This window comes from Mytilus californianus, unplaced genomic scaffold (genome assembly GCF_021869535.1).
Source record: "Mytilus californianus isolate M0D057914Y unplaced genomic scaffold, xbMytCali1.0.p SCAF_5, whole genome shotgun sequence".
Classification (NCBI taxonomy): Eukaryota; Metazoa; Mollusca; class Bivalvia; order Mytilida; family Mytilidae; genus Mytilus; species Mytilus californianus.
In genome coordinates this window covers 102,103,337-102,131,285 of record NW_026262701.1, presented here as the reverse complement: position 1 = coordinate 102,131,285, position 27,949 = coordinate 102,103,337, and the positions used below count along the sequence as shown (strand labels likewise).

The window sequence follows — 27,949 nt, the reverse complement described above, 5'->3', positions numbered from 1 at the left end:
CACACTTTTGATATTTTAACTTTTGTAGTTGTAATCTCCATTGTTACCACTAATATTAAAATTTCTCTTTAAACTCTGCAGTAATTTCACGTTTTTTTTTAAAATATACTAGATTTCTACAAATTTGTGGCAAAAACAACTACTTAGATCAAATAGCCACTGAGGCCCCTGGAATAAAAACAATAAAATTACTATGTTTGTCATTTAGTTCAAATTTTATTTGGTAAAAAGATCATACAAATACTTTTCAAAGAGCAAGCAATAAATATATTATATAATATTGCAAAACTGGAAGCAAACAACATCTCTTTCTAACAATAGCACATAACTGTAGGTCTTATAGTATTCCTAAACTAGATGACTTGATCAAAACAATGAGGTAGTCAGTAATTATAGATAGATAAACTGTTAACACAGAGATATGTCTCGCCTTTTTGTAATTTTGATAATGCAAATGTTGAAATTAAAATAGCAATACTTTAACATGCTAGTTATGCAAATATTCAAAGTCAATGAACCATGACTGAAGGTACATGGCTAAACAATCTTAATGGAAATGAGATGTGCCAATGCTAATACAACTGCGTACCAAATACCATTGACTTGTAATAAGGTATTCCCTTTAAACAAACCTAAACACGAACATTAACTTGTTAACTATGTAAAAGTTTCAAAGTCAATGAACCATGATGAGGGGGTAGGGCTATATAATCTCCATGGAAATGAGACTTGCAAATGCCAATAAAGGAGTAAGTTCGGTATGGGTCATATTTGGCCCCGATTATTAAGTTTAATGTTTCAAGATAATAAATGTTTTAAAGTGATAAAAAGACATGTGAGAAAGTTGAAGTAGAACTTTTTTTGTCAAAGTTTTAGTTTTAAAGCGTTGAATTTTACATCCCAAAAAGGTCAAAAATAGAGATTTTTGCGAAATTTGACCAAATCGTCCAGATTTCAAACAAATTAAGGCCTAGGAAACATAGAGCGCAGACGTCGATAAACTAAATATTCAAGTCAGATATGTAAAATGTGATAACAAACATTTTGTTAAAAAAGCTTTTTTGTAGACGCATGTGCTCTGTGTTTCCTGTGCGAAAAATCATTGGAAATTTACCCGTTTTCATTGAATTTTCATTGAAAATAAAAATGAGTGCTATTTGTGACATCATAAATAGACGTAAATTTACAACAAAAAGACATATTTTCTATCTAGTCATTGTATTAGCTATGATTCATTGTGATATTGGTCAATAAATCCTAATTTGAAATTGTAGCTAGAAATAGGGGCCGTTTTAGGGTGTTATCGAACCTACTCCTTTGCATACTATATATCATTGACTTAACATTAGCGGTTCATCTTAAACTGATCTAATCACAAACTAATACATGTAAACTAAGCAAAAGTTTCAAAGTCAATAGACCATGACTGAGGCGGCTGGGCCAAATATTCTCCATGGAAATGTCAGAGATGTGCTTATCTTATACAACTGCATACCAATTAACATTGGCCTACCACTAATGGTTCCCCTTGAACTGACCTAATCACAAACTAATACATGTTAACTAAGCAAAACATTTAAAGTCAATAGACCATGACTGAGGGGGCGGAGCCAAATAATCTCCATGGAAATGAGATATGCCAATGCTTATACAACTGCATACCAAATATCATTGACCTTCCTCTAGTGGTTCCCCATAAACTGACCTTATCACAAACTAATGCATGTATAAACTAAGCAAAAGTTTCAAAGTCAATAGACCATGACTGAGGGGGCAGGGCCAAATAATCTCCATGGAAATGAGATGTGCCAATACTAATACAACTGCATACCAAATATCAATGACCTACCACAAGTGGTTCACCATAAACTAGACCTAATCACAAACTAATACATTGTTAATGCTGCCGCCACCAACGCTGGAAACAGCATACCTACGTCTCGCTTTTTGACTCCGTCAAGGCAAGACAAAAATGGAATACTTACTACACACCACTGTTATTTGCAGAATTTGAACTTGTATGAAGCAGAATACATATAAAATACTAGAGACTTGGGAGATATTATGCATTAAAATTATGGTAAATATGTCTTAATGTCTTCTTTTCATAACATTTTTATTTCAATGCATTAAAACTATGAGAATGGTAAAGTTTAAGGGATGTTATCATGCCACATCTGTTAACATTTCCCTCTGCTTCCTAATATTTCTTTTCTCTTTTGGTATTTCCTTAGGAATTCATTAAATTCATATGCTGGGTAACACTTGGATTTCTTTTTACTTAAAATTTCAAATGTATTTCAAAACAAGTCGAAGTAAAATTCATATCTTTAAATGTTTCATTACTTTGCTCTTGTTAATAATTTATATTTACTTCAACCCTCACAATGTGCACTAAATACTTCTAAAATGGAGATATACTAAAATGAAGAAATCTTGTCATACATATTACAATTTGTACTTTTAAATGAAACATTTCCTTCCAAATACAATGAGATCAATAAAGCCATTCTTTTACCTATAAAATTTTTACCTATGAAATTTCTCAGTTCTATATTTTGCTTTGGAAAGACAATAAATACATGCTTCTCATTAAATATTAACAAGGCATTTGTAAGCCATTCACAGTTCATAGTTTTTGTAATCCCCTGGCTTAAAACCATCACAGAATGTCAAACATCTTCCTCCAGAAACATTCATTATAGCAGGTATTACACAATCTTCCTAAAATTCATCATCTGAGTCATCTAATCCCCTTCTTTTAAACTAAAAAAATACAATAAAAGAAATTACTGAATTGCTTAAAGATCCCTTTAACCAAGGGTCTAACTTATAAATGTATGAGCCATAGGGATGATTTTCATTTTTAAAAATGCTGATTTGTAGTTGTTAAATGACAAAGCTCCAACTAACAAAACGTAATGGACTATAAAAAATCCAAGATGAATTCATTTCTTGAAGATTTCACATTTACTGAGTTGAAAGGAATATATATATATATTTCTCTAATTCTTCGTCAATTTATCCCTTGCTGCACCCATTGTATGAAAAAAATTTAATCAACGTGTGGTTCGTTTGATCTCAGTTCTTCATTGGTTAAAATCCGATTATGACGTCGAATTTTCTTGCTTTCCTCTGAATTTCCTATTGTGACGGCATGAAAAAAGGCGACCATGCCTGATGACGTCACATAGAAAGAACACATCTTTTTGCAGATCATTCGAAAAGAAGGAATAAATTTGCCTGCGTATTGTTTGAAAATCATTAGAGAAACAGATTCCACCACCAAATCTCGTGTAATACGATATTTATCCACTCTCGACAGTTAAATTTTAAATATTTAAAACGCTCGGCGAGCCTCGCATCTTAAATTTGAAAATTTAACTGTCTCGAGTGGATAAATATCGTATCACACTCGATGCAGTGGTAGAATCTATATATAACCATTATTTTTCAGGAAAAAAATGAAAATGTTCTGGTTTTTTATGAACAGGAAAGATTAGGTATAGGATGTGTAACTCAAGCTCAAATTTTACTTGTATTTTTAGCATTTCATTACATGTAATAAAAGTAACAGTTTTTAACTATGCCTCTTTTTAACTAAAATTTCAATTGTTAAATCTTCCTGAAAATACCTTGATACTCAACATGAATGTTTGTTATTGTTTATATTATTTGTCAGGTAACAAATGGGTCAATATCCGTGTACTCAAAAATAGTAAACAAAAAATCTCTGTATAGCGATATTGGACATGTTTCAATTTTTAACAAGTGACTGAGCTTAACCATTTGTGCTGATTGGAAGAGCAGAGGACCATAGAATAAAGGTGTAAAAACTATGGAGTTATATATAAATGTATGCAAAGAACTAAATTTTCATGGAACTGATTGTGTGAAAAAAGGTATTTTTTAGCTCAAGAAGCCTCATCACAAAGGGCTTTTCATCATACTATATATTCATTAATATTTGTGGGATACCAATTTTCATGAATTTCCTGATTATAAACCAGGAATTTAAAAGTTCAACGAAGCACAAACTTCCTGTAGGCTAGTATGAGGACTTTGCCAAAACCACAAAATCTAACATCCACAAAAATACAAGTTTTCATCAATCCACAAAAACTGGTATTCACGAAAATGAATGAATCCACAGTATGCTAAATTACAGAAAAACAAATCTCACTTTGTACCCTGAAAATTGAGCCATCATAAATATCCAAGTTTACAATACTGGCAGAGGAATTAAGAAAAAGGCTACCATTATTGCCTGCCTGAAATAAATTGCACATCTTGACCCAAATAATTCATTCTACAGCCTTATTTCTTATGCTTAAGGGGCCTCAGTGGCCGAGTGGTCTAAGCAGTTACTACTGAAATCACTAGCCATCAACACTGAGGTTGTGAGTTCGAACCCTGCTCGTGCGGGTGCACTCGACTCCAATCTTAATAGACTAGGATTGTCAGTTTTATTGAAGGTCGGTGGTTTTCTCCAGGCACTCCGGCTTCCTCCACCAATAAAAACTGGCCGCCAAGAAAAGCCAAGAAAAGCCCAAAAACGGTGCTTAAAAGTGGCGTTAAAACGCCAAAAATCAAAATCAAATCTTTTGCATAAATTGTTACTTTAGACCATCTTAATTTGGTTGTAAGATGCCGCAAATAGATTTGTTTTGATTGAAAAGCTGTAAGTTCTCGTAATTCAAAGTATATGATTCATCTGAAAAGTGCTCAGGCTTTACAACTCATCACTGTCAAGCTTCTGACCAAATGTAAAGTCATTCTGTTTAGTAGTACTATAGAAGTGTGCAACTGAACATATTCATTTCTTTCAACATATTAAGTATCGGCATACAGGAACCTGGTGTCTGACACATTACAACTCGCTTCTGACAAACTGCTGACTAAAAATGAAGTTATTCTGTTCAATGATATCTTAAAAAACTGTGACAAAAATAATCAATGAATGAACTGATGGACAAGGTGCATGCAACAATAATGCACATGTTGCCATGATTAGCATACCCCTACCAGTATTTCAAAGTATGGAAAAACAGGAAAGAGGTTTCCAAAAGATCAGAAAAGCACTCGCAGGTTAAAACTCATCACTACTAAGCTGCTGACCAAATATGAAGTGATTCTGTTCAATAGTACTGCAGAAATGTTCAATAGTACTGCAGAAATGTGTGACAAAATATATAAGTTCAATCAAAGTATTGAAAATTCTATATAGTATTTGAAAACAGGAAGCAGGTTTCTGAATTATCTGAAAAGTATACACATGTTACAACTCATCACTACTAAGATGCTAAACAAATATGGAGTCATTTTATTCAGTAGTATGAGAAAAGTGTGGATGATATATTTGTTGGGGGAACAGACAAAGAGATTGACAGAAGGATGGGCAAGGGGAATGCAATATAAAATAAATGGAGAATGTGTCCATGGGACACAGATGATGCCCCCACTTGTATATAACGTTATAAAGGGGCAGAACTCCAGAACAGTAAAAGTGACACCACCCAAAATCGAACTTGATCTGATTTTTTGTGGTAATAAGCAGGGCTTCCAAAAATATTTTAAGCCAGCCGGACATTTTATATATTATCCCGATTTTAATCCCTTAAGACTAAATAAACAAAAGGCAATTATGGTATTCAGTTGCTGAGTTGGCCATCCCAATGATTGACATTAAAAAAAACGATATTAAACTTGCTTTGATTCAAATTCGAAGTTCTGACGTAAACTGTTAAATTGGCAGTGCATCATTCGAAGTGTGCAACATCAGCGTAATTATATCTGCCTTATACTCTTTATTTCTGCAAAATAACGTCAAAAACTTTACATTCGTTAAAATCTTATACCGGATGTTATCTTGACAATGGTAAAACATGGACCAGAGACAGATACGTAAATTCCGTGTATGTTTGCAAAATGAGTGTATGTAGCTCTTTCTACGTTATTTCTTCAAGAAAATATTCGAAATAAACGTGAGATAAAGGTATCAATGACAATTTAAGCATCTTTTGAAGAAATTAGGATGCATAATTAAATTTTACACCTGCGCACGCGCACATGTGTACTAGTTCAAACAGAGACATGTCTCTGGTTCAAACAACGTGGTTATGACGATTTTTCATTTTCACCTTTTTAATTTTTTCATCAAATCATATTTGTAAACGTATTTCTGATAATTTAAATCTTTTTGACTAAATTAATTAGATGCAAACCGCTGAAATGTAAGAAAATAACTTTGAATAGACCGATCAATGTCCGGTTCAAAATAGATTACCAGTCACCTGAATAGGTAAATTTCAGCTGTTCGACAACTAATTAGCCTTGATTAAAATGAGAAGGTATTAAAGTAGGGGTTGTTTTGATAGTACTTAATGATCATGTCACTTTTATGACCAGAAATGTGTGGCTGTTAAAGGCAAAAGGTTGGGTCAAAAAGATCGCGAATGATGTTAAAATGACTGTCTCTTCAGAAAGCCATGAAAACTAAAAAGTAGATGACCGTTTCATGCTTTGCCCAGCCGGACTTTTACCGGACATTATACAAATGTCTGGAATATATGACCGTTTTGGAAGCCTTGGTAATAAGCATTGTGTACAAGTTTCATAACATTTGGTTGAGGCAAACTTAAGTTAGAGAATGGAAACCAATTTCGGGACGTATGTATGGAATAAACCTTAATGTCCCCTCTGCTACGACGGGGCATAATAAAAGTGCTGATTCTTGGAGACAAGCATATGCTTATTTCAAGTCTATGCTAGGATTGGTGTCTCATGAACATCCACTTAATTTCCTTATGGTTTTATTTAGAATAGAATTAATTTGACATACCTTTACTGTAGTTTTTTTGTTTGTTCTCTCACTAACTTTTTCTAACAATCCTTTTAACTGATCTTCACCAAGCTGAAATATTAAAAGATTTAAGAAACATTATTACTGATCTTTCATATGCTCTTGATGCATAAAAATGTGCAATGTGTTAGTACAAAAACTGTTTACTATAAAGTAGATTGTTATATGTCTTTTTTGTTTCCTATGGCATTTTTTTAAAAATTTTATTAAATCACTTTCTTTTTCATTTTTTAAAACTTTTTTATGAAACCTGTTGCAAATTCTTATTTTCTTTCTTACGGTAAAGTACAAGTAATTGGGAGAAATTTTGTATACATTTAGAACTTGTTGAACTGTCAACGTTTATATTTATTCTGCCTAACAGAAGTTCCCCTGGAAACTTATTATAAACAATGTCATAATATCTGTTCCTGTTGGAACAAATATTCTATACCCTTTATTCCGTAAGGAACAAATACTGTATTACAGAATATTTCTTCCACTTGGAACTTATATGATGAAGGAACTTCTATTCCATGACAGAACTACATCTGAATCTAGAAAAAATAATATGTAGTCTTTATGCTTCAAAAGATAGCCTATTAAATTTTTTTGAAAAAAGTCTATAAATGTAAATAATCGCTATGAAAAAACCAGCGAAAAATTTGTATTTTTTCACTTTAAAGGGGCACTAGCTACGAGATATGAAAAAAATTAGAATATGATTTAGTTTGGTTCAATCATTAATAAAAGTGAAATAATGGAATAATAATTCGTTTTTAGCAGCTATTTTGGTACAGTTTTGTCAAAATAAGCAAAGAAATATCGCTGATGAATTATTCACTTGCAAGTGAATAATTTGACCCCATTAAAGCCGTATTCTTGTGACCTTCAATTTAACCCATCAGCTAGAGATTGGTTACGCATGCATAAGTCATGTTCAGCCATTAAAAGGAAAAGAATGTCAACATTGAAAGTGAAACAAATGTGAACCATTTCGTTGACTGATTCGATCCACACAAATCATTCTTCTACAGGTAAAAACGTTAATTAACTTATTTTTTTAATCTATAACATGAAATCAAACAGACCTATCAAAATCCAAGTGCACACGGTCGCAATCTATTTATATTTATGTTTATGTTTACATCGGGTTATGTGATCATCGGCAGTATTCGGAGGTCATCTCGATAGTTAATTAGATGGCGTCTAGACTAAAATACACACGAAATTCTGATATATATTATTGAGTACATGCTTTCTTAACTTTTTATTTCAGACTTATTGTAATTCGGATATATACGTTTTAGTATGTTATAAATCAAATATGAGAATTTGAGTCAAATCGGTGAACATGAATTTGACAGCTGCTAGTGCCCCTTTAAATTGTGTTTCCTCAAAAACTTGTCCACAGAGTTCCAATGTCCCCTATAGAACTTGTCCGAGAAATGGCTGATAGTAGCCTATATTTAAAGTTTTATAAAAATCTGGTAAGAATTGTACCCGTGAGACCGCTAACGAGGCCATTTTCCACAAATTTAATATTTCCAAGGGGCATTACTCTTTTAAAAAAAGTTGATCATCCACCATTATAGAACCTGTCCGAGATATTGCTGATATTAACCTATAGTATAAGTTTTATAAAAATATGGCAAGAATTGTACCCATGAGAGCGCTAACGAGGCCATGTTGCATAAATTTAATATTTCCAAGGGGCATAACTCTTTTAAAAAAGTCGATCGGCCACCATTATAGAACTTGTTTGAGATATTGCTTATATTAACCTATAGTATAAGTTTTATAAAAATCTGGCAAGAATTGTACCTGTGGGAGGGCTAACAAGACCGGACGGACGGACACACGGTATTTCAATGTCCCCCGCAGCGGGTTACGCGGGGGCAAAAAATAATATGTTATTTCTGTAAACATTTCCATTGTCTTTTGGCAGTTTGACCTTTAAGATAAACCTTGACCTGCTGATTATTTTATCCATGTCAGATTTGCTAGTCAAAAACAGCAGTTATCCCTAAGTTCTATTTTTAGCAACAGCAGCCATCTGTTTTTATGAATCAATACCCTGCACACAGTTTTAAACTAGATTCCCTAGGAACATTCAAGTAAAGTTTGGTATCAATTAGCTCAGTACATTCAAAGGAGAAGATTTTTTGTTTGGGTCAGGTGAGCTACATTTATTTAAAGGACATTTGTCATTATTAACTTTGCATTTGGTTAGAATGATTTAAGGTGGCTTAATTTCTATTGTATATTAAGAAAAATAGGAATTGTTTACAAAGAGTATATAGTCAAAATATCACAAGGTATTGTTAAAAATATCTATTGAGTGGTGCTTTCACTGCTTTGTTGGCTTTTTGTGAAGTTTAGTCATAAATTGTAATTCAGATTAGTAAGGGAATAAATATGCAATAAGAAGGGCACAGACAGTACCCATAAAAATACCAAACACTTGATGGTATAGCTTATTGCCAACATAAATATTTTCAAACAAAAAAACTAATGGCTTTAATCTTTTCTTTACATGTCAAATAAGAATAAAAAAATCTTTTGTTAGTTTTATTAATGAAAAAGGAATTGTAAGGTGGGAGGGTTGTGGTCTCAAATAACGACTAAACTCAGATTTTAGTAATCAGGAAAATTTCTGTTTGATATGATTATCTGGTAATATTGTATACAGTTCAGAATTCATAACTGTCAAGGGAGACAATCTAACCTTCAAATAAGCATATGAAAATGTAGATTATCCAAGACCTCACAAAAGATTTGTTTTATACCAGAAATATTTATCCCACCATTAACATAAGCTTTGTCACAACATTTGATAACTTCCTTAACAATTGTAGTCAGAAGAACCGAAATATGTGTAGTAAAACATATGTATGCAGATATAGAAATTTATAAAGTTGCTTGCATAATTTTGGAAGCCAATATTTTGGAAGCCAATACATAGTGGGATCATTGTGGTGTTCAGTTGCAGGTTCAGTAGTTGTAGTTAAAACATGTTCATCTAGGATCTTTACTTCAGTAGAAGTTACAAGAAGGTATGAACTTATTCAAATTTGTGATCTAAGTCGAGTATTTCAGTATAGTTCTCACATCAAACAACAACAAAGTTGATATATGAACCTTTTAAATAGTTTTTAAACAAAAAAGATCAACCTTTTGCTGGGAGTGATGCATGTCAAATGTCATATATCCTATAAAAGTTGATTTCTAAGGAGAACATATTTCAGTAACAGTCTTTTCCATTTACATTGTATGCATTCATTTGTTTGTTTCAATACCTTTTTTTAGAACATACCTTATTTTGTATCTGTCCACTTTGAGCCATCTGCATTAACATGCCTTCTATCATCTTTGCTTTTTCAGGTTTTGCTATAGAAATTGTGTTTACTGCAAGTAAACAGCATAATGAAAAATTAGACAATACATGACACTGTTTTAACGAAAGAGAAATAAATTGTAAATGTCCAAACAAAGTTAATGGTGACCTATAGTTGTTAACTTTTACATCATTAAGTCTCTGGTGGAGAGTTGTATCATTGGCAATCTACTTATTTTTATAGTCAAATACTTAAATAATTAATTAATAAGTTTCCACCTGAACAAGATTGAGACAATGCAGCAAAATGTCACCTGCTAATGGCAATAATTAACATGACTAATAAATATATTTTGAGCAGAAACAATCACTTTAATCTGAACAAATCTTGAAAGACTACACAATAAGTATTCATGGTATTAGGCTGTGTTCAATCTAAGACATATCTACTACAAGGGTGAAGAGGAGCGGGTCAGATCATGACCCTTGGCTAGCGAAGATGATTTTACCCCTACAAGTTAGTTCTAGTTTTAGCAAAGGTGGCCATGCTTGTTGGTTGGATCGTCTGACAAATCTTTTAAACTAGATAAATGTACTCTTAGGATGAGTTTTGTTCTAACTGGCAGTAGTTTTAGAGGAGAAGATTTTTTTTAAGGTTAAGGGACAACAACAGCCCCTGTTTCACAAGTGATGACCACACTGGTCCTTAGTGGACCATGTAAGTTAAAATAATGTTAAAAAGTTTACATCTAGCTCTAGCAGACTGATCCAGTACTTGACTTAGAATGCTGTTTTTCATATCACTCATCTGTCTTTGTCTTTCTGCTTGCTCCTCTGGACTCGGCTGATTCTGTCCTCCCTAAAAATGGAACTTACAAAATGTACAAAATGTTAAATGTTATACATTTGTACTTTTTGTAGTCATAAACAAGTAAAATTACCTCAAAGGAATTATCCATTCAATACAACTTTTTTTAAACTGAATAATAAACGGAACTTTCTATTTTTAAAACACTTTTTTGTTTTCCGTCTCATTTACAATGCATGTATACTCACCCAACATTTTGTTACACAAGGAACTTGCATACAGGAAACAAAATCATTCTAAATTATAGTTTTTATTATCAATTACACCTTGTTTTGACAATAAAGCTCTGCTTTTAGGGCCATTGCAAGCCTTTTCTGGGTTTTGATGACTTTGCAGGCCATTTCTGTGATTTGATGTACATTGTACCTTTTGAGATTATCTAACACCTAGGAGATCTAGATGTGGGACTAATATGCTTCTGAAGGAGCAATAATGGAAGAAAGGATGATAAAAAAATATGCCAATGTAAGAATAAGTAACAGCACACTAGCTATTGAGAGTGGTAGATATAACAAAACAGTTTTAGAAAATAGATTATGCCCCTATGTAATATATAGAGGTGGAAAAAAATTCCATTTTGCAATAATGTGTACAAAACTAAATCACTATAGAATGAAAATGAAAAGAAAAAGGACAAAATAATTTGAATATAAATGCCCAACCAATGGTTAAATGAAAACAAATCTAAGACTGCCATGAATTATTTCTTAATCAATGAGGGATTCACATTTCTGTACAGTGGTGCCATAAAGCCTTATAATTAAGATTGAGGGTAACAAATGTATAATTTTGATACATTGATCTGCAAACCAGTTTAATTCATTTTGGAATTCTGTGTCCAGAGTGATTTTCTGATTTGGCCGCAACATTCAGTGGACGGCCAAATCAGAAAAATCCCTCCAGACACAGAAAAAAGGTCAGAATTCAAAAAGAGTTTCAAATTAGTTGCTTGTTTTTTCCATCTAGTAAATGTCATCATCAATTATATGGGGACGAAGTCCTCAATTTCAGTAGAAAAATCAATTAAAAAAAACAACAAAAAATTCAATCTACTAATGACCTAAAAATTGTTAGCTTATTACAATTCACCTAATCCAGGCCAAATAAAATGGTTTTATATTTCAATAGTAGTTTTGTTCAATGTATGATTTTTATGTCACTGAATGTCAATATTTCATTTTTTCAGGTGGACTCGAATCAGTGGAACTTAAGTGCCAAAATCTTAAAACACTACCTTCAAAACCCTGTACTTTTCAAGAATTATCACGGAACAGTATTTGAATATTGTACGTGATCTGAATGTGACATCCTTTTACAGGAGACCTCTAGATTAGGGATGTATACATGTAAAGTTTGGTGAACAGTCAGTAGGCGTTAACAGAGTATCATGGAAACGGAAAATCGTGAACCATCAAATAGTGCTGGAGGAGGCTTTGGAAAGTTTGTTGACTGGATGCATGTTCAATTCTAATAATGGAAGTTAACCCTCTTGCTGCCAGTTGTTTTTCAAGGTTGCATTTCGTGTGCCAGAAAATACGACCGCTGGACGTTTGTGACGTCCCATGCTCAACAATGACACCATTCGATATATGACGTCATGCCCTAATGACCCTTACATTTGGGAGCCATTGTAGAAAAATATTACACTGTGTAATCTTTTGTCTTTTATTTGAAAGAGGTACAGCAATGATGAGAAGCTTGCATAAATTAAAACATGGACATATGTGTCCCTACGGCACAGCCGGTTTGGACATGTGTCCCTCCAGCAGCAAGAGGGTTAATTACAATGTGTATGTGTGATTAATTCAGTATTTGTGGATTATGTTGAATGGTTTGGTGTCTTTCATTCAAAGGAATGTTTGTATAATGGAATAATGTGCACCTTTTTTTTTTTAAGTGAATTTGTTTGCATTATATATGGAATTATGTGCATCTTTTTTGGTAGGATCAGAGGATTAATATATGTGGTGTTCAGTCTCTCATTTTTTTTAAAATAATACAGTCTGACATTATTACAGTTATTAAAATTCATTGTTATACTTATTATATGAAAAAGAAAGGATACGGTGTATTCACCAATGAGACAACTACCCAACACTTTAATTTTTAGGGTTGAAAAATATTCCAGGAAAGAAAATGTGTGACATTGTAGTTTCTGGCTAAAAGTGTGAGGTATATAACATACACCACAGGACCATTTTCAAGCATCTGTTAAACCAATCAGAGGGCTGACATGGAACTGTGGTGTATGTGTAGATACCCTCACACTTTTTCAATGGAAAATCAAACAAACTATGGTACATGTTGATATTTGATCAAATTTCAAAACACATGTTTGTCGTGATCATCAATTCATCTGTTCATTCATTATGTCCAAAATTACCCCAGCTTGAAGTTCTGCCATTCTTCTGGCCCTTATAGCGTCCAATTCATCATCAGCCATCTCGTAATATTCTTTAAACTAATTTATAAGGTGAGAATGTGTTTGATTTCAGATTTGGCAACGGAATTTCTTTTCTCTAGATTGTTCATACAAACAATGATTCACCCCGAAAGTCCGAAAAGAATGTGTAACTAATTTCCAAAACCAAACACGGAAATGGCAGAAAACTCTTATATTGAATTACTCCACAATTTAACAACAAATTTAGCAATAGCAGTAGATCAAGTGAAAGGTAAAATGTCCAGTATATATATACGTAATAAGAAGAGAAGAAGTTTAAAGGACAGTTGTCAAGCACACCTGACACTTTTTTCAGTTTTTGATTGTGACCATGCTGTGGTTGTGAAATATACTATACTCTATATAGACTATAGTGCTTAGCAGTCTTTTTTGACTGGTAAAATGTAGGACTAGAAATCACACATACACACACACACAGAGACTTGTATTAATATTATGATGCATTTGATATTTGTATCCTCTGACAATTTAACGCTGAGTCTACCCTCAACCCCACGAAGACAACCCTGACCCCATATAAAGACAACTTGGTATCAGGCCTGTTCACACAGGCACTTGTTTGAGGGTAGAAATGCCCTTTACAGTCAGTCGTCAAACTGCCATTTTCGGCTACCGTTAGCGTCATATTGGTTAAAATTTTACCGTGATTCGTCAAAATATCCTTGTCGTGATTCGTCAGAGGTCTCAAATAATTATTGTTACCGTTATTTTTGGAAAAAAATTAACGTGATTCGTCAAAATCTGTCGATTTTTTTAACGTCTAAAACAAAGTGTACATTTTATCGTCATACAGCAAAAAATACCGTTAAAACAAGGAATTATTTGGATCTGGAATAATTTTGAATTCTGGAAAATTGATGATTAATTTATGATGAAAACTAACCCAACTAAATAGGGTTAGCCATGCGTGCATGGCTAAGGGGGGTTAGTTAGTTCATACTGAAATGATAGTGAAATTAAAATTAACCTTAGACATGCGCACATGGCTAACCCTATTTAGTTGGGTTAGTTTTCATCATACATTTCTAATCAATTTTCCAGAATTCATAATTATTGCAGATTCAAATAATTCCTTGTTTTAACGTCATTTGGCAAGAATTTTTACCGTTATTCGTCATGAAGATACCCCCATTACGACCCTCTTGTTTCTATCCATGGGAAGGTCGACTATTATATATGGATAGTCAGCCTTCCCATGGATAGAAACAAGTGCCAGTGTGCCCCTTTGCCCTGATTACATGTTTGCCCTGGGTTCGTTCGTCCTACTTTAAAAAAAAAATCAATACTGTAGTGGTATTAAGGTTTAATAAACTTATTCAGATATTTATATGATCAATATTAAAGAAAAAATATATTCTTGTAATTCATTAAAAAACATGGAAATATTGAAAAAATTAATGGCTTGTTTTGGAGCATTTATCATAGGGACTTGACTACAAGTCAAATATATAGCCCTTTAATAGTCTACGTGCATTTTAAAACAAACATATGCCCCTACTGTCCAACACCCACACTTACATGTTTTTCTTTAGAGGAGACATTTATTTCAATATTTTTTTTCAATCATGATTTATATTAAGATTTCATTATATTCAAAACAATTTATCCCCTTAAACATGTTAAATGAGTACGGTTGATAATGTAGTATAAAACATCTATGTTGATTTTGATTTTAAGTTATCAAGACTATTGTGTATATATTACAGAAGTTAGTACCATCAACAGTAATCAACAGTAATCAGCAATATTTCAAATGACTTTAATCTGTAACAGGTCTTTCAACTGGTGTAATAACAAATTGTTACATATACAACTATACAAGCTGATACCTAAGCTGATGTATACAACCTTTGTTTATATTTAAAGTTACAAAAACTGCTCAAATTGAGAAATATTGAAAAGTCGTAACAATGATTACATAATATATGTTTCATTGGATTGTAATAAACTCCTAATCTGTAAATGTGAGAATTGAGTAAACACTATATAAGCAAGGAAAAAAACTTTAACAACATTCTGATGCTGCTTTACAAACAGAACCAATCCTACTCCTTTTTGTATCAAATTAAAATAAATCCTCTGAATGTTGACCAATAATAGACAAACTTTACATACCTGTTGTCATTAAATCATCAATACTGTTTCCTAAAAATATTCACCTGCCAAATTTACACAAATTATTCTTGTGCAAATTACACTTACAATGTACCTTGAATCCTTTTTGTCACAAAAACCTCGATTTTTATAGTGATTATTCATTACTTAACTATGGGGCCAGGTCAACTTGGGGCCAGATCAACCTGGGGCTGGAATGAATTGGGGACGAATTGACTCTGGACAGACTGACTTAGGGCTGAATCTACTTGGGGCCAGAACAACCTGATACCACAGGTGTTTTTTTTTTCCAAATATAACAGTTAATCCTTTAAATAGCTCAAAGTCTATTTTTATACTTTAGCTGAGTTAGCATTGTAGACTATATCCTTCTGTTTATATACAATTTTGAGTTCTTATAGATTTCACTCTGCTGTCCTTGAAGTATAATCATTCACCTTTAGAATGTAGAATGTCCTGATTTAATAGAATAAAACATGTTTTAATGCTTTTAAAGAATGTAATGGTTTAGTGTAAGTTTGTTCAATTAGACTTGCACCAATTCCATGTTAAGGCTTTCTGGACATGCAATAAATGAATTAAAAGTTTTGGGATATATCTGTAAATAATCATAATCATGATAATAGACTACATAGTGATAAGTAAAACACTATTTTTAATTCCTTTTAATTTCCATATCTTTTATGAAATTATATTTTACAGGCGGAGAAACTAAAGAAAAAGATGGTATTGAGTTTCATGCAGATGATTACTGGAACAGATTAGGCGAGTTTGATTATTGCATTATGCACAGTTAAAATACATGTACTGGTAAACATTACATATTTTAATCTTAATATTAAAAAGAGAAACACAAAAAATATACTAAATTTCCTGGAAGTGACCATAATCAACACTGAGAAAAATCAAAACACATGAAGTAAGTTTGATAACTCACTATTGGGTATGGGTTTTGCAGTGTTGATGGCCATATTCATAGTACAGAGACCTTTAGTTGCTTTAATCCATGTCATTTAGACTTTGTTTGATAGATGTGTCATTGGCAATCATACCACATCTTATTTTTGTAATAAGATGACTGTTATAAAATCCCTTCACTCTCAAGAAAGGTATGGCTAACTCTATAAGCTCATTGGGGAGAAAAGACAAGAACATTAACATTCAGAAAAAATCTTTTTATCATCTAAACCTGTATAGTTTAGAAGGTAAATATAGGTTTAGATATAACAAAGAGTTCAATTTTTAAGACCAAATTAAAGCCTTCCTGCCCTTTCTCCTTTGTCTGTCTGGACATTTGGATTGATATAGTCCAAAATACACCAGTCTAATCCTTTAATCCCATGAATTCTATTGAAAAATTCACTCATTTGTCATGCTTGTGTCAGACATTTCAAAATTTAGTTTCAGTCAAATAAATCGGGCTGATGCTTTTCAGGAACTTTCTTAAAAATTATATTACTGTCACAGATTGTTCATATGTTTTTTTTCGCTTTATATTGTCAAATAAGAATCACTTGGTGGAAGAAAACAAACCCTGAAAACCAAAACATATAAACAATGATAGAAATGCAGTGATAATGAATTTGAAAATAGCACTTTATATATTTGGTGGGTCTGAAGGGCTTTTATTAATTGGCCTCCCTTAGTTACAATCAATCCCAAACATTTGAATACCGCGAATGTGTAAATACCTGAATAATTAGGGAGCTAAATCACCAATCGGACCTACAAAGAATAGCCCAATCTACCTACGGTCAATTTTGCCTGTTGGAGATGGAGCCTCAGTTGTTTTTTTTTTAAATAAATTTCTGAATAACCAGGAGAATAAAACAAAGGTTGTGTTATAAAATCATGACATAAATGTTCTTATGCTTTGAATGAATTAACTATTTTTACTGGCTTGTGGGATGTAAATATAAATGTGGTTGCTGCATTACAAATTTATTTATTTATCTCTTGTATTTTTTCTAGGATTGGTATTTAAAGCTATAGCTCATGAAGCTACAAAATTATCCCTGACATTTTCTTCCCCTCCATTGCCTTCTGCTCAGGTAAGCTTATAACTGTATTGGTCGAAGTTACAAAATATTGATAATATTCTCATGCCTTCAGATGGCTATATCTTAACCAATGTATAAAGTTATCATCATAAAAAAATCTTCAATTCATTGTTGCATTTCTTTTCCCCTTTGTTGCATTCTACTCACAAAGCTCAAATCTACAGTTAGAGATCATAATTGGATTACTTGATTTTATTCATACATTGTCAGACATTGTACATCATGTACATGGTTATTTAAAATTATTATGAATTTAATTCTGGTCTCAGAATTGACAGCAGTTTATTTGTTTATTTGGCTACAAAATAAAAATAAGAAGATGTGGTATGATTGCCAATGAAACAACTCTCCATTAGAGACCAAATGACATAGAAGTAAGCAACTATAGGTCACTTTATGGCCTTCAACTAAGAGCAAAACCCATACCGCATTGAACATCACTTAAAATAATTTTTTTTGTTCAATTTTAACACAATTGTTAATTATACATTTTCAGACTAATATAAAAATAAGGATATGTGGTGTGTTGACAATGAGAAAACTATCTACCAAAGTTCAAATGAAGTGGATGTAAGCAATTATAGGCAACCCTACGGCCTTCAACAAAGAGAGAAACCCATACCGTATAGTTGGCTATAAAAGGCAAGACATGTAAAATGTGAAACAATTCAATTTATAACAAAACAATTAACGAAAAACAAATATGACAGAAATGAACCAACAACAGCCACAGAACTACAGGCTCAATACTTTGCACAGGCACAGAATGTGGCTGGGTTACACATGTTTTTGAGCGCTCAATCCTCCCCTAACCTAGAACAGTGGTGTTACAGCACATCATAAGAACAAACTGTAAAAATCAGTTGCAATTGGCTCAACTCAAAATACTGGTTTAAAGGATATATATATATAGAAATTATTTTGTATTTTAGCAAACCACAATGTTGATATGGTCTAACCTATTTAAAGGGAGATAATTCCATTGTCAGATTTAATTAACTCTTTTGGCATTGATCTCGATCACAACTCTGAACTTTTTTATTGATTTCAAAAACAAACAAACATTACGAAATCAGTTCTCCATATAAAGATGTGTGTGAAGGTAAGAAGTTATAGTTCAGAATATATAAACGGAGATAATTGAACTTATGGACCACCATTTTTAAAAGTAAAATTTCACCATAGCACCATGCATCTTTGTCAAAAACTATCATAGAAAATCATTGCACAAAATATAAGCCTTCAAAGTTTTAAGTTATGGAAAAAAGGGAAAAATCTTCCATTTAATTTTTTTATATGAATCGTATACTGTCAATATGAGCTAAAAAGTCCTGTGAAATTTCAACAAACAGTGTTAAAAACATTAAAAATGGATAACAAAAAATTATTGACCTGCTGAAGATGACTGTTAAGTCATCAGTAAATGAGAAGGTTGTTTTGCTGTCTTTTTCCTGTGTCATTACTTTAAAAACTCAAAGCATAATATACCTGGCAACATAAGCAAAACATAAATTTGGTATTCAATATGTAAGACAAATATGAAAGGAAACCAAAAGAACATTTATACCACTTCTGCATGACTAGGAAATTAAAGTTTGAATTTACCAACATTTAGACAAACATGAACAAAGTTAGCTTTGCCATTGTCTGTAGTGATGTTTTAGATTTCAATTAATGTATAACTGGTAAATTATTAAATCAGGGATTTGGTTACAACTTACATGTACAACAAATTACTTCAAATCTTTACTAAATTCCTTCATAGATACAAAAATTTGCTTTGTGAATGGGATATCATACTATTTTTATGCCTCTGCTGTAGGCAATGGGGACATAATCTGCATTATAGTGGTGTTACCCTTGACTGTCCTTTCTTCCGTCTTTCCGTCTTTCTGTCCTTCCATATGTCCCATTTTCGTTTCCGCACTCTAACTTAACTTTTCTCATCTAAATTTTATGAACCTCATACACAATGCTGAGAACCAAAACTCCCAGACAAATTTCAAATTTGGGCAGTGAGTCACTTACCATTCTAGAGTTGTGCCCCTTTATAACTTGGAAAATTTCAAATTTTTCAGTTTCCACACTCTACCTTTAAAGAGTTATGTCCCTATTTAACTTGAAAATTTGCAAAACTTGAATGGAGCCATTCGTGTCCTCAGACACATTCTTCTTTAACTTTTAAGGTGATGTTGTCTATAAATCTAGTAAATTTAGATATGACCCACATAAACTTATTTATTGACCCTTTGAATAAACCTATTTTAAAAGGATATCAAATAATAACAATAATTATACCCACACTCCTATACATGTACATTGCAATTGAATTACAAGTGGGTTTTACTTAGCATCATTTCTTATCCTTGTAGTAACAAATAGTACTTGTCTTGTCAGAACAGTAGTCACATGTATCAATAAACTTAAAGATGGGCTATCAAAGTTTTTTGCTGTGGTTGATATGCTCTGCTAGTCTGGATGACTGTATATTATTTTAAACACTAGAAATATTTTTTGGTTGAATGTGATGGGTTTCATATGATAGATTCTAATTATAGGTACTTTGAATAGACACAGATTTAAAAATCAAAATTTTTGTTTGCAGGAGTGTGAATCATTGATAACAGGAGTGGAGAAAACAACTTTAGCTTTAGTGTCATTATATTACTGCTTACCTAAATCTCAAGGTAGGATGAAGCTTGAAGAAAATCATCAGTAACCCATTAGTTTCATTTTTCATAGTCAATTAAGGTTGAAAACTTTAATCTATATTTTCTACAGTTTCAAATCAGGCTAAATAAAAAAAAACAAAACAAATGGAGCTTTCTATTTCAGTGTCTCAGGGAGAAGAAAACAGAGGGGGCTTCACCCTGTCCTTGACATTTTGAGAATAAGTTCATTTAACGATAAATAAAATTGAGAATGGAAATGGGGAATGTGTCAAAGAGACAACAACCCTACCAAAGAGCAGAAAACAGCAAAAAGCATATTCATACACATCAAATTTACTAAGTATGACACTCTCCCAACACATGCATTAGATTTAACTAGACCTAATTTTTGGTATATATAATGATTGATTTTTAGGAAAACACTAAAGAATTTATGTAAAGAAAAACATTCATTCAAAGTGAAAGTAAAACAGTTAATGGCTTTTGAATATGAATATATTCTGGCACAGCAGTTGCTTTGAATATTACAATGTTTTTTGGATCATTTTCTTAACATATTTTTTTACAAAGGAAACCAAAGTGTATATATTGAATAGATGACAATAAGATTTTATTCTGTAATTTGATTCTTATATTCCTAATGGAAACGACTGATGAATAGCTTATTTTAGTTTAATAAGTTAAATGTTTTGCTTTTGATAGGTCTTAGACTAAGAAAATCGACACAGAATGCTGTTGTAAATGTGATACAGGGTATAACAGATTTAGCTAAAGCTGTGGAACAGAATGGATGTGGGTAAGGAAATCACCCAAGCAGTTACTTAGCTTGTAACGTTTATATAAGAACCTTCTATGCATAGAAGTAGTTTAATAGTTTTATAGATATAAGAAGATGTGGTATGAGTGCCAATGAGACAACTCTCCATCCAAATCATAATTTGTAAAAGTAAACCATTATAGGTCAAAGTACGGCCTTCAACACGGAGTCTTGGCTCACACGGAACAGCAAGCTATAAAGGACCCCAAAAATGACTACCTAGTGTAAAACCATTGAAACAGGAAAACCAATGGTCTAATCTATATAAAAAATGAGAAACGAGAAATATTATGAACCACATCAACAAACAACAACCACTGAACATCAGGTTCCTGACTTAGGACAGGTGCAAACAAATGCAGTGGGTTTATATTCATGTCAACCAAACCGAAGCAGTGATGTTCAATATCTCTTTGAATGCCTTTACTAGCATAATACAACCGTATATAATAATACATTTAGTAGCAGAGATATTTTTTTTTAAACAAAACAGGTCTTTCAGTCATAAAAATATGTAAGTTATGGTACTCTGACATCTATCAATCCAATAACTTGATTCAGTGTTTGTAGCACACATATTGTATTCTGAGTACTGAGTAAAGTGACCGGAAGCCCTGGTTAACCAAAAAATATTGATAATAATTAATTGTCAAAACGTGAGTTTTATGATCAGTGTTAATTTTTACAGGTCATCTGAACAGTTACAGTCCACAGGCAATGTATGGAATGGTGCTGATATATTTCCTCAGATTCCAAAAGGTAATCAAGTTTGTTCCAAACTATATTAATAATAGTTATTTTGCTGCTACCACTATGTCCTGTTTCAGTGACTTTTGAACATTTACAAGGCTCAAACAGTAGGTTTTCTGATTTAAATAGATGCTTTAGGAAAAAATACATATGAAATGAAGTTTAATGAGCTCCTCATTTTATTTACCGAAGCATTAGCATCCTGTTTTCTCTCATGTTTCAATGAGTTATCATTTTTTCACTTAAAAAAAAGGTTTTCTCAAAAGTGTGACTTATGAAATACTGTTAAAAGGCTGCTGTATTACCATCAGAAATTTCATCTCAAGACGATTATGAGGCCTTGCTTTCCTGGAAATTTATAAATAAGTTTACTGATCAGCTAAATTATATATATATTTATTTAAATTGGTATTTTAATGAATCAAATGTATTTTAGAAAGCTTGAAAAAATGATAGTTAGATTACTTTCATAGAGTGTTACCTATTTAAATGGATCTTTTTTTGATAATTGAATGAAACTTTTAAAAATTAAAATCTCTTCGATCTTGAGCATTGACAATAATTATATTATTCTTTTCTTTATGATGTACTTTCAGACAATAGAGAAGCTGTATTAAAGCTTATATGTGAGGCACAGGGGATGGCTACTGATGCTTTACAAGAAATACAAGAGGTATGTGTATAAGTAATAATGAATTTCATTGCAAACGATTTACCATTGTCATGCATATATATAATTTACATCTCTTATTTATTAATGAATTGGAAAGTAATTATGCAAATTTAAAACTAATGCAAATACCAATTTATGTGGATTAAGGATAAATTGTATTTTTGTGGATATTTAATTTCGTGGTTTTGCAAAAGTCTGAATGTAAACCTATACAAAAGTTGTACTTCATCAAACATTAAAATTTGTGATTTACCTTGAGCCATGAAATCAACAAAATAGGTATCCTACGAATAATAATGAATCCACAGTATCACAAATGACTGAAACAACAGAATACCAAAAAATAGGATTAATCAAAAGCTTATCTTGTTATATATTTTTTTTGTAATTTTTATACGACCGCAAAAAAATTTTGCGGTCGTATATTGGTATGACGAAGGCATCGTCGTCGTCCGAAGACACATTGGTTTTCGCACTCTAACTTTAAGTTAAGTGAATGGATCTCTATGAAATTTTACCATAAGGTTCAATACCACAAAAGGAAGGTTGGGATTGATTTTGGGGGTTATGGTACCAACAGTTAAGGAATTAGGGGCCAAAAAGGGGCCAAAAATAAGCATTTTTGTAACTTCCAGACATAACTTGTGTGTTAGTGTATGGATCTCTCTGACATTGTACCACAAGGTTCCACATCACAAAGGGAATGCTGGGATTGATTTCGGGGGTAATTGCCTTCAAATTTTAGGAATTAGGGGCCAAAAAAGGGGCAAAAAACAAGCATTTTTCTAGTTTCAGGACAATAACTTGTGTGTAAGTGAATGGATCTTTATGAAATTGTACTACAAGGTTTCATATCACAAAGGGAAAGCTGGAATTGAGTTTGGGGGTAATTGCCCAAAACGGTAGGAATAAGGGGCCAAAAAGGGGCCAAAAATAAGCATTTTTCTAGTTTCCAGACAATAACTTGTGTTCAATGGTATGGATCTCTCTGAAATTGTACTGCAAGGTACCATACCACAAAGGGAAGGCTGGGATTGATTTTGGGGGTAATTGCTTCAAAATTTTAGGAATTAGGGGCCAAAAAGGGGAAAAAAACAAGCATTTTTCTAGTTTCAGGACAATAACTTGTGTGTAAGTGTATGGGTCTTTATGAAACTGTACTACAAGGTTCCATATCACAAAGGGAAAGCTGGGTTTGAGTTTGGGGGTAATTGCCCTAAACGTTTAGGAATTTGGGGCCAAAAAGGGGCCAAAAAATAAGCATTTTTCTAGTTTCCAGACAATAACTTGTGTTCAAGTGTACAGATCTCTCTGAAATTGTACTGCAAGGTACCATATCACAAAGGGTAGGCTGAGATTGAGTTTGAGGGTGATGAATCATAAGGGGGTTCAAAAAATTTTGGGGGGGAGGGATTTTTTTTTCCTTTTTTTGTTTAAAATTTTCCATTTTAAATTGGTTATTTCTGATTTATATATAAAAGCAAGTAATAATGATATGGTTTGAATAGGTAAATTAAATTTTTTTAAGTTCTTAGACCACATTCATTCTGTGTCAGAAACCTATGCTGTGTCAAATATTTTATCACAATCCAAATTCAGTGCTGTATCAAGCTTGAGCGTTGTGTCCATACTTGCCCCAACTGTTCAGGGTTCGACCTCTGCAGTCGTATCAAGCTGCGCCCAGCGGAGCATTTTATTAATGATTAATTTATAGGCTGTAGACAGTGGTGGTATAGGAGATGACCTTGATGAACTCCTTGGCGAAGATGTTGGATCAGATAATGAAAACACATGGTCAGAACGAGATAAAACTTTACTTGGTCCATGTCTTGGGTTGCTAAAAGCTTCTAAATCATTACTTAAAAAGACAAAAGACACAGTAAAGAAGAGTGCATGTTGTAATAGTGAGAAGATTGTAACACAGCTTGATGATTTAGCAGATAATATAGACAGATTAAGTCCCGCCATTGATGAATTTGCTTCTAGTTTATATCCGCCACTACATTATCAGACATTGAATGAAAATGTAAGTATGATAATAAAAATTATTCATGATTCTGGAAATATTCATATTATTTCTATTTTTGGTATTTTTTTTCTATAGTTTATTTTTTAAAAATGGTACACTCAGCTTATATACATAAAACAAATCATACATCAGATTTCATTTCACACATACATATATAAACTTCAATATATAGTGATTATTATTGATTAATGATAATAACAATAGTAGAGCATGATACACAAAATATAAGCATTAGGAAGTGGTACAAGTGCATAGAAAATGTAAGGGTCAAAAAGATTTTATTCAAAGTATTAGAAAGTCATTTATGCGCTTATACATGTTAAAAAAATTAGATTAAGTATACTGTACAGTGTGCTATTTGATTATTTTAGGGAAAGGCTGTTTACCAAATCCATGGAACTATTTTAGACATTATCAGGTAAATTATATTTAGTGATATGACTAAAAATACAAAAAAAGATTTGAAGTAGGTGTCAGAACATAATAAGAATTCCTAATATTGTCAGTAAAACAAACAATTGTTTTTCACAATATGGACTTCAGCAAGAGAGGTAACAAACAAAGAGCTTAAGGTCATAAACAGTGAAATGCAAAAGATTATTTAATCAAGACAGGTGAACTATTTATACGTAACATTATAATCATATGTATCAGTATAATATGAAATCATTTATGAATTGTTTCATATTCCTTTCATAAGTTGGATTTTATAATATTATTTTGTCTTTTAAGTCAATCAAATATAAGTGCAATTGGAGAAAATATTTGTTTACCTTTACCAGAAGAGTTCTGATTAATTTTCATATTTCATATCATATACAATTTATAGATAAACTGTTTAGTGAGCTTAATAGAATATATACATGTAATTTGCTTTTTTTTCAGGAAATGTGAGTTTGTAACAGAAAATGATCAACAGTGGATAGATTTTTTACACAAAGCAAATCAACACAACTGGGACAACATTAACACACATTTAAATGAAGTCAGTTGAATAAAAATACCTAGGCAATATTGATATGTCATTTTATTTTCTTTTAAAGCATCAGTAGCCAGTCCCAGTGCCTCACATATAACCTTTAAAAACAGCTTCTCTATTGCTTTAAAAGGTTCATCATAAAGGATAGAAAAAGACGCTTAATGTCATTTATAAATTTATGAGCTTTGAGTGTTCATGATGAGGGTAAGTCCAGAAAGCTCTTCAGAGGCATAACATTAATGAAGTGTTGTTTCCATTTTTTATGACAGTTTTTAGTATAGACAACTTTTGGATGCAACCCCTGATCCAGATAAATGTTGTGTCCAGAAATTCAATATAACCCTAGGCTAGTTTTGGCTACAGAATATTTTGGATTGTAGGTTAAGACCAAAGTTTTTCTGAGGTTTTTAGGTCCAAAAAATGCACAAAACAACTTATTTTGACACTATCTTCAAAATGCGCGGTCTTTGGAGCCCATAATAAACTCTTATGAAGAGATAGAATTAACTTAGCATTAAGGCTCTTGAAATAGATCCTTTGAAGAACAGAATAGTGGCTTTTTTAGCTCACCTGGCCCAATGGGCCAAGTGAGCTTTTCTCATCACTTGGCATCTGCGTCCGTTAACTTTTACAAAAATCTTCTCCTCTGAAACTGCTGGGTCAAATTTAACCAAACTTGGCCACAATCATCATTAGGGTATCTAGTTTTCAAAATATGTTCGATGACCCAGCTTGCCAACCAACATGGCCGACATGGCTAAAAATAGAACATAGGAGTAAAATGCAGTTTTTGGCTTATATCTCTGAAACTAAAGCATTTAGAGCAAATCTGACATGGGATAAAAATGTTAATCAGGTTGAGATCTGTCCGCTATGAAATTTTCAGACGAATCAGACAACCCGTTGTTAGATTGCTGCCCCTGAATTGGGAATTTTAAGGAAATTGTGCAGTTTTTATACGACCGCAAAAAAATTTTGTGGTCGTATATTGGTATGACGTTGGCGTCGTCGTTGTCGTCCGAAGACACATTGGTTTTCGCACTCTAACTTTAGTTTAAGTGAATGGATCTCTATGAAATTTTACCACAAGGTTCAATACCACAAAAGGAAGGTGGGGATTGATTTTGGGGGTTATGGTTCCAACAGTTAAGGAATAAGGGGCCAAAAAGGGGCCTAAAATAAGCATTTTTGTAACTTCCAGACATAACTTGTGTGTTAGTGTATGGATCTCTCTGACATACGAATTAGGGGCAAAAAACAAGCATTTTTCTAGTTTCATGACTATAACTTGTGTGTAAGTGTATGGATCTCTCTGACATTGTACCACAAGGTTCCATATCACAAAGGGAATGCTGGGATTGATTTTGGGGGTAATTGCCTCCAAATTTTAGGAATTAGGGGCAAAAAAGGGGAAAAAACAAGCATTTTTCTAGTTTCATGACAATAACTTGTGTGTAATCGTATGGATCTTTATGAAATTGTACTACAAGGTTCCATATCACAAAAGGAAAGCTGGAGTTGAGTTTGGGGGTAATTGCCAAAAACGTTTAGGAATAAGGGGCCAAAAAGGGGCCATAAATAAGCATTTTTCTAGTTTTCAGACAGTTACTTGTGTTCAAGTGTATGGATCTCTCTGAAATTGTACTACAAGGTACCATAGCACTAAGGGAAGGCTGGGATTGATTTTGGGGGTAGTTCCCTCAAAATTTTAGGAATTGGGGGCCATAAAGGGGCAAAAAAACAAGCATTTTTCTAGTTTCCAGACAATAACTTGTGTTCAAGTGTATGGATCTCTCTGAAATTGTACTGCAAGGTTCCATATCACAAAGGGAAAGCTGGGTTTGAGTTTGGGGGTAATTGCCCTAAATGTTTAGGAATTTGGGGCCTAAAAGGGGCCAAAAAACAAGCATTTTTCTAGTTTCCAGACAATAACTTGTGTTCAAGTGTATGGATCTCTGAAATTGTACTGCAAGGTTCCATACCACAAAGGGAAGGCTGGGATTGAGTTTGGGGGTGATGAATCATAAGGGGGTTCAAAAAATTTAGGGGGGGGGGATTTTTTTTTCCTTTTTTTCCTTTAAAATTTTCCATTTTAAATTGGTTATTTCTGATTTATATATAAAAGCAAATAATGATATGGTTTGAATAGGTAAATTAAAATTTTTTAAGTTCTTAGACCACATTCATTCTGTGTCAGAAACCTATGCTGTGTCAAATATTTAATTACAATCCAAATTCAGTGCTGTATCAAGCTTGAATGTTGTGTCCATACTGTTCAGGGTTCGACCTCTGCTGTCGTATCAAGCTGCGCCCCAGCGGAGCATTTTATTGGTTATTATGTTGA

General features: G+C 32.7%; 2 protein-coding genes across 2 annotated transcripts; one reads left to right on the top strand and one right to left on the bottom strand.

Moving 5' to 3' along the window:
- Positions 1-196: 196 nt before the first annotated feature.
- Positions 197-13,596, bottom strand: LOC127702174 (programmed cell death protein 5-like). The gene is made up of 5 exons (XM_052206281.1): positions 13,430-13,596; positions 10,926-11,037; positions 10,158-10,249; positions 6,842-6,913; positions 197-2,766 (listed from the first exon to the last, which is right to left on the bottom strand). Exons 1-5 carry the CDS (start codon positions 13,487-13,489, stop codon positions 2,725-2,727), a joined length of 378 nt encoding a protein of 125 aa, XP_052062241.1. The 5' UTR covers positions 13,490-13,596; the 3' UTR covers positions 197-2,724.
- Positions 13,548-25,642, top strand: LOC127702160 (cyclin-D1-binding protein 1 homolog). Its single transcript, XM_052206265.1, has 10 exons — positions 13,548-13,721; positions 16,328-16,390; positions 17,597-17,676; positions 20,291-20,372; positions 21,060-21,153; positions 21,863-21,933; positions 22,521-22,597; positions 24,312-24,623; positions 24,998-25,044; positions 25,512-25,642. Exons 1-10 carry the CDS (start codon positions 13,646-13,648, stop codon positions 25,618-25,620), a joined length of 1,011 nt encoding a protein of 336 aa, XP_052062225.1. The 5' UTR covers positions 13,548-13,645; the 3' UTR covers positions 25,621-25,642.
- Positions 25,643-27,949: the final 2,307 nt, after the last annotated feature.

Excerpts from the sequence above, each read along its gene's own strand:
- LOC127702160 (XM_052206265.1), top strand. The coding sequence starts at position 13,646 with ATGGCAGAAAACTCTTATATTGAATTACTCCACAATTTAACAACAAAT. Across the intron at positions 16,391-17,596 it reads TGATTACTGGAACAGATTAG|GATTGGTATTTAAAGCTATA; the intron begins GCGAGTTTGATT and ends TATTTTTTCTAG. Across the intron at positions 21,934-22,520 it reads ATTTCCTCAGATTCCAAAAG|ACAATAGAGAAGCTGTATTA; the intron begins GTAATCAAGTTT and ends ATGTACTTTCAG.
- LOC127702174 (XM_052206281.1), bottom strand. The coding sequence starts at position 13,489 with ATGGCTGATGATGAATTGGACGCTATAAGGGCCAGAAGAATGGCAGAA. Across the intron at positions 10,250-10,925 it reads TCAGTCTGCTAGAGCTAGAT|TAAACACAATTTCTATAGCA; the intron begins GTAAACTTTTTA and ends GTTTACTTGCAG. Across the intron at positions 2,767-6,841 it reads ACAAAAAAACTACAGTAAAG|TTTAAAAGAAGGGGATTAGA; the intron begins GTATGTCAAATT and ends GTATTTTTTTAG.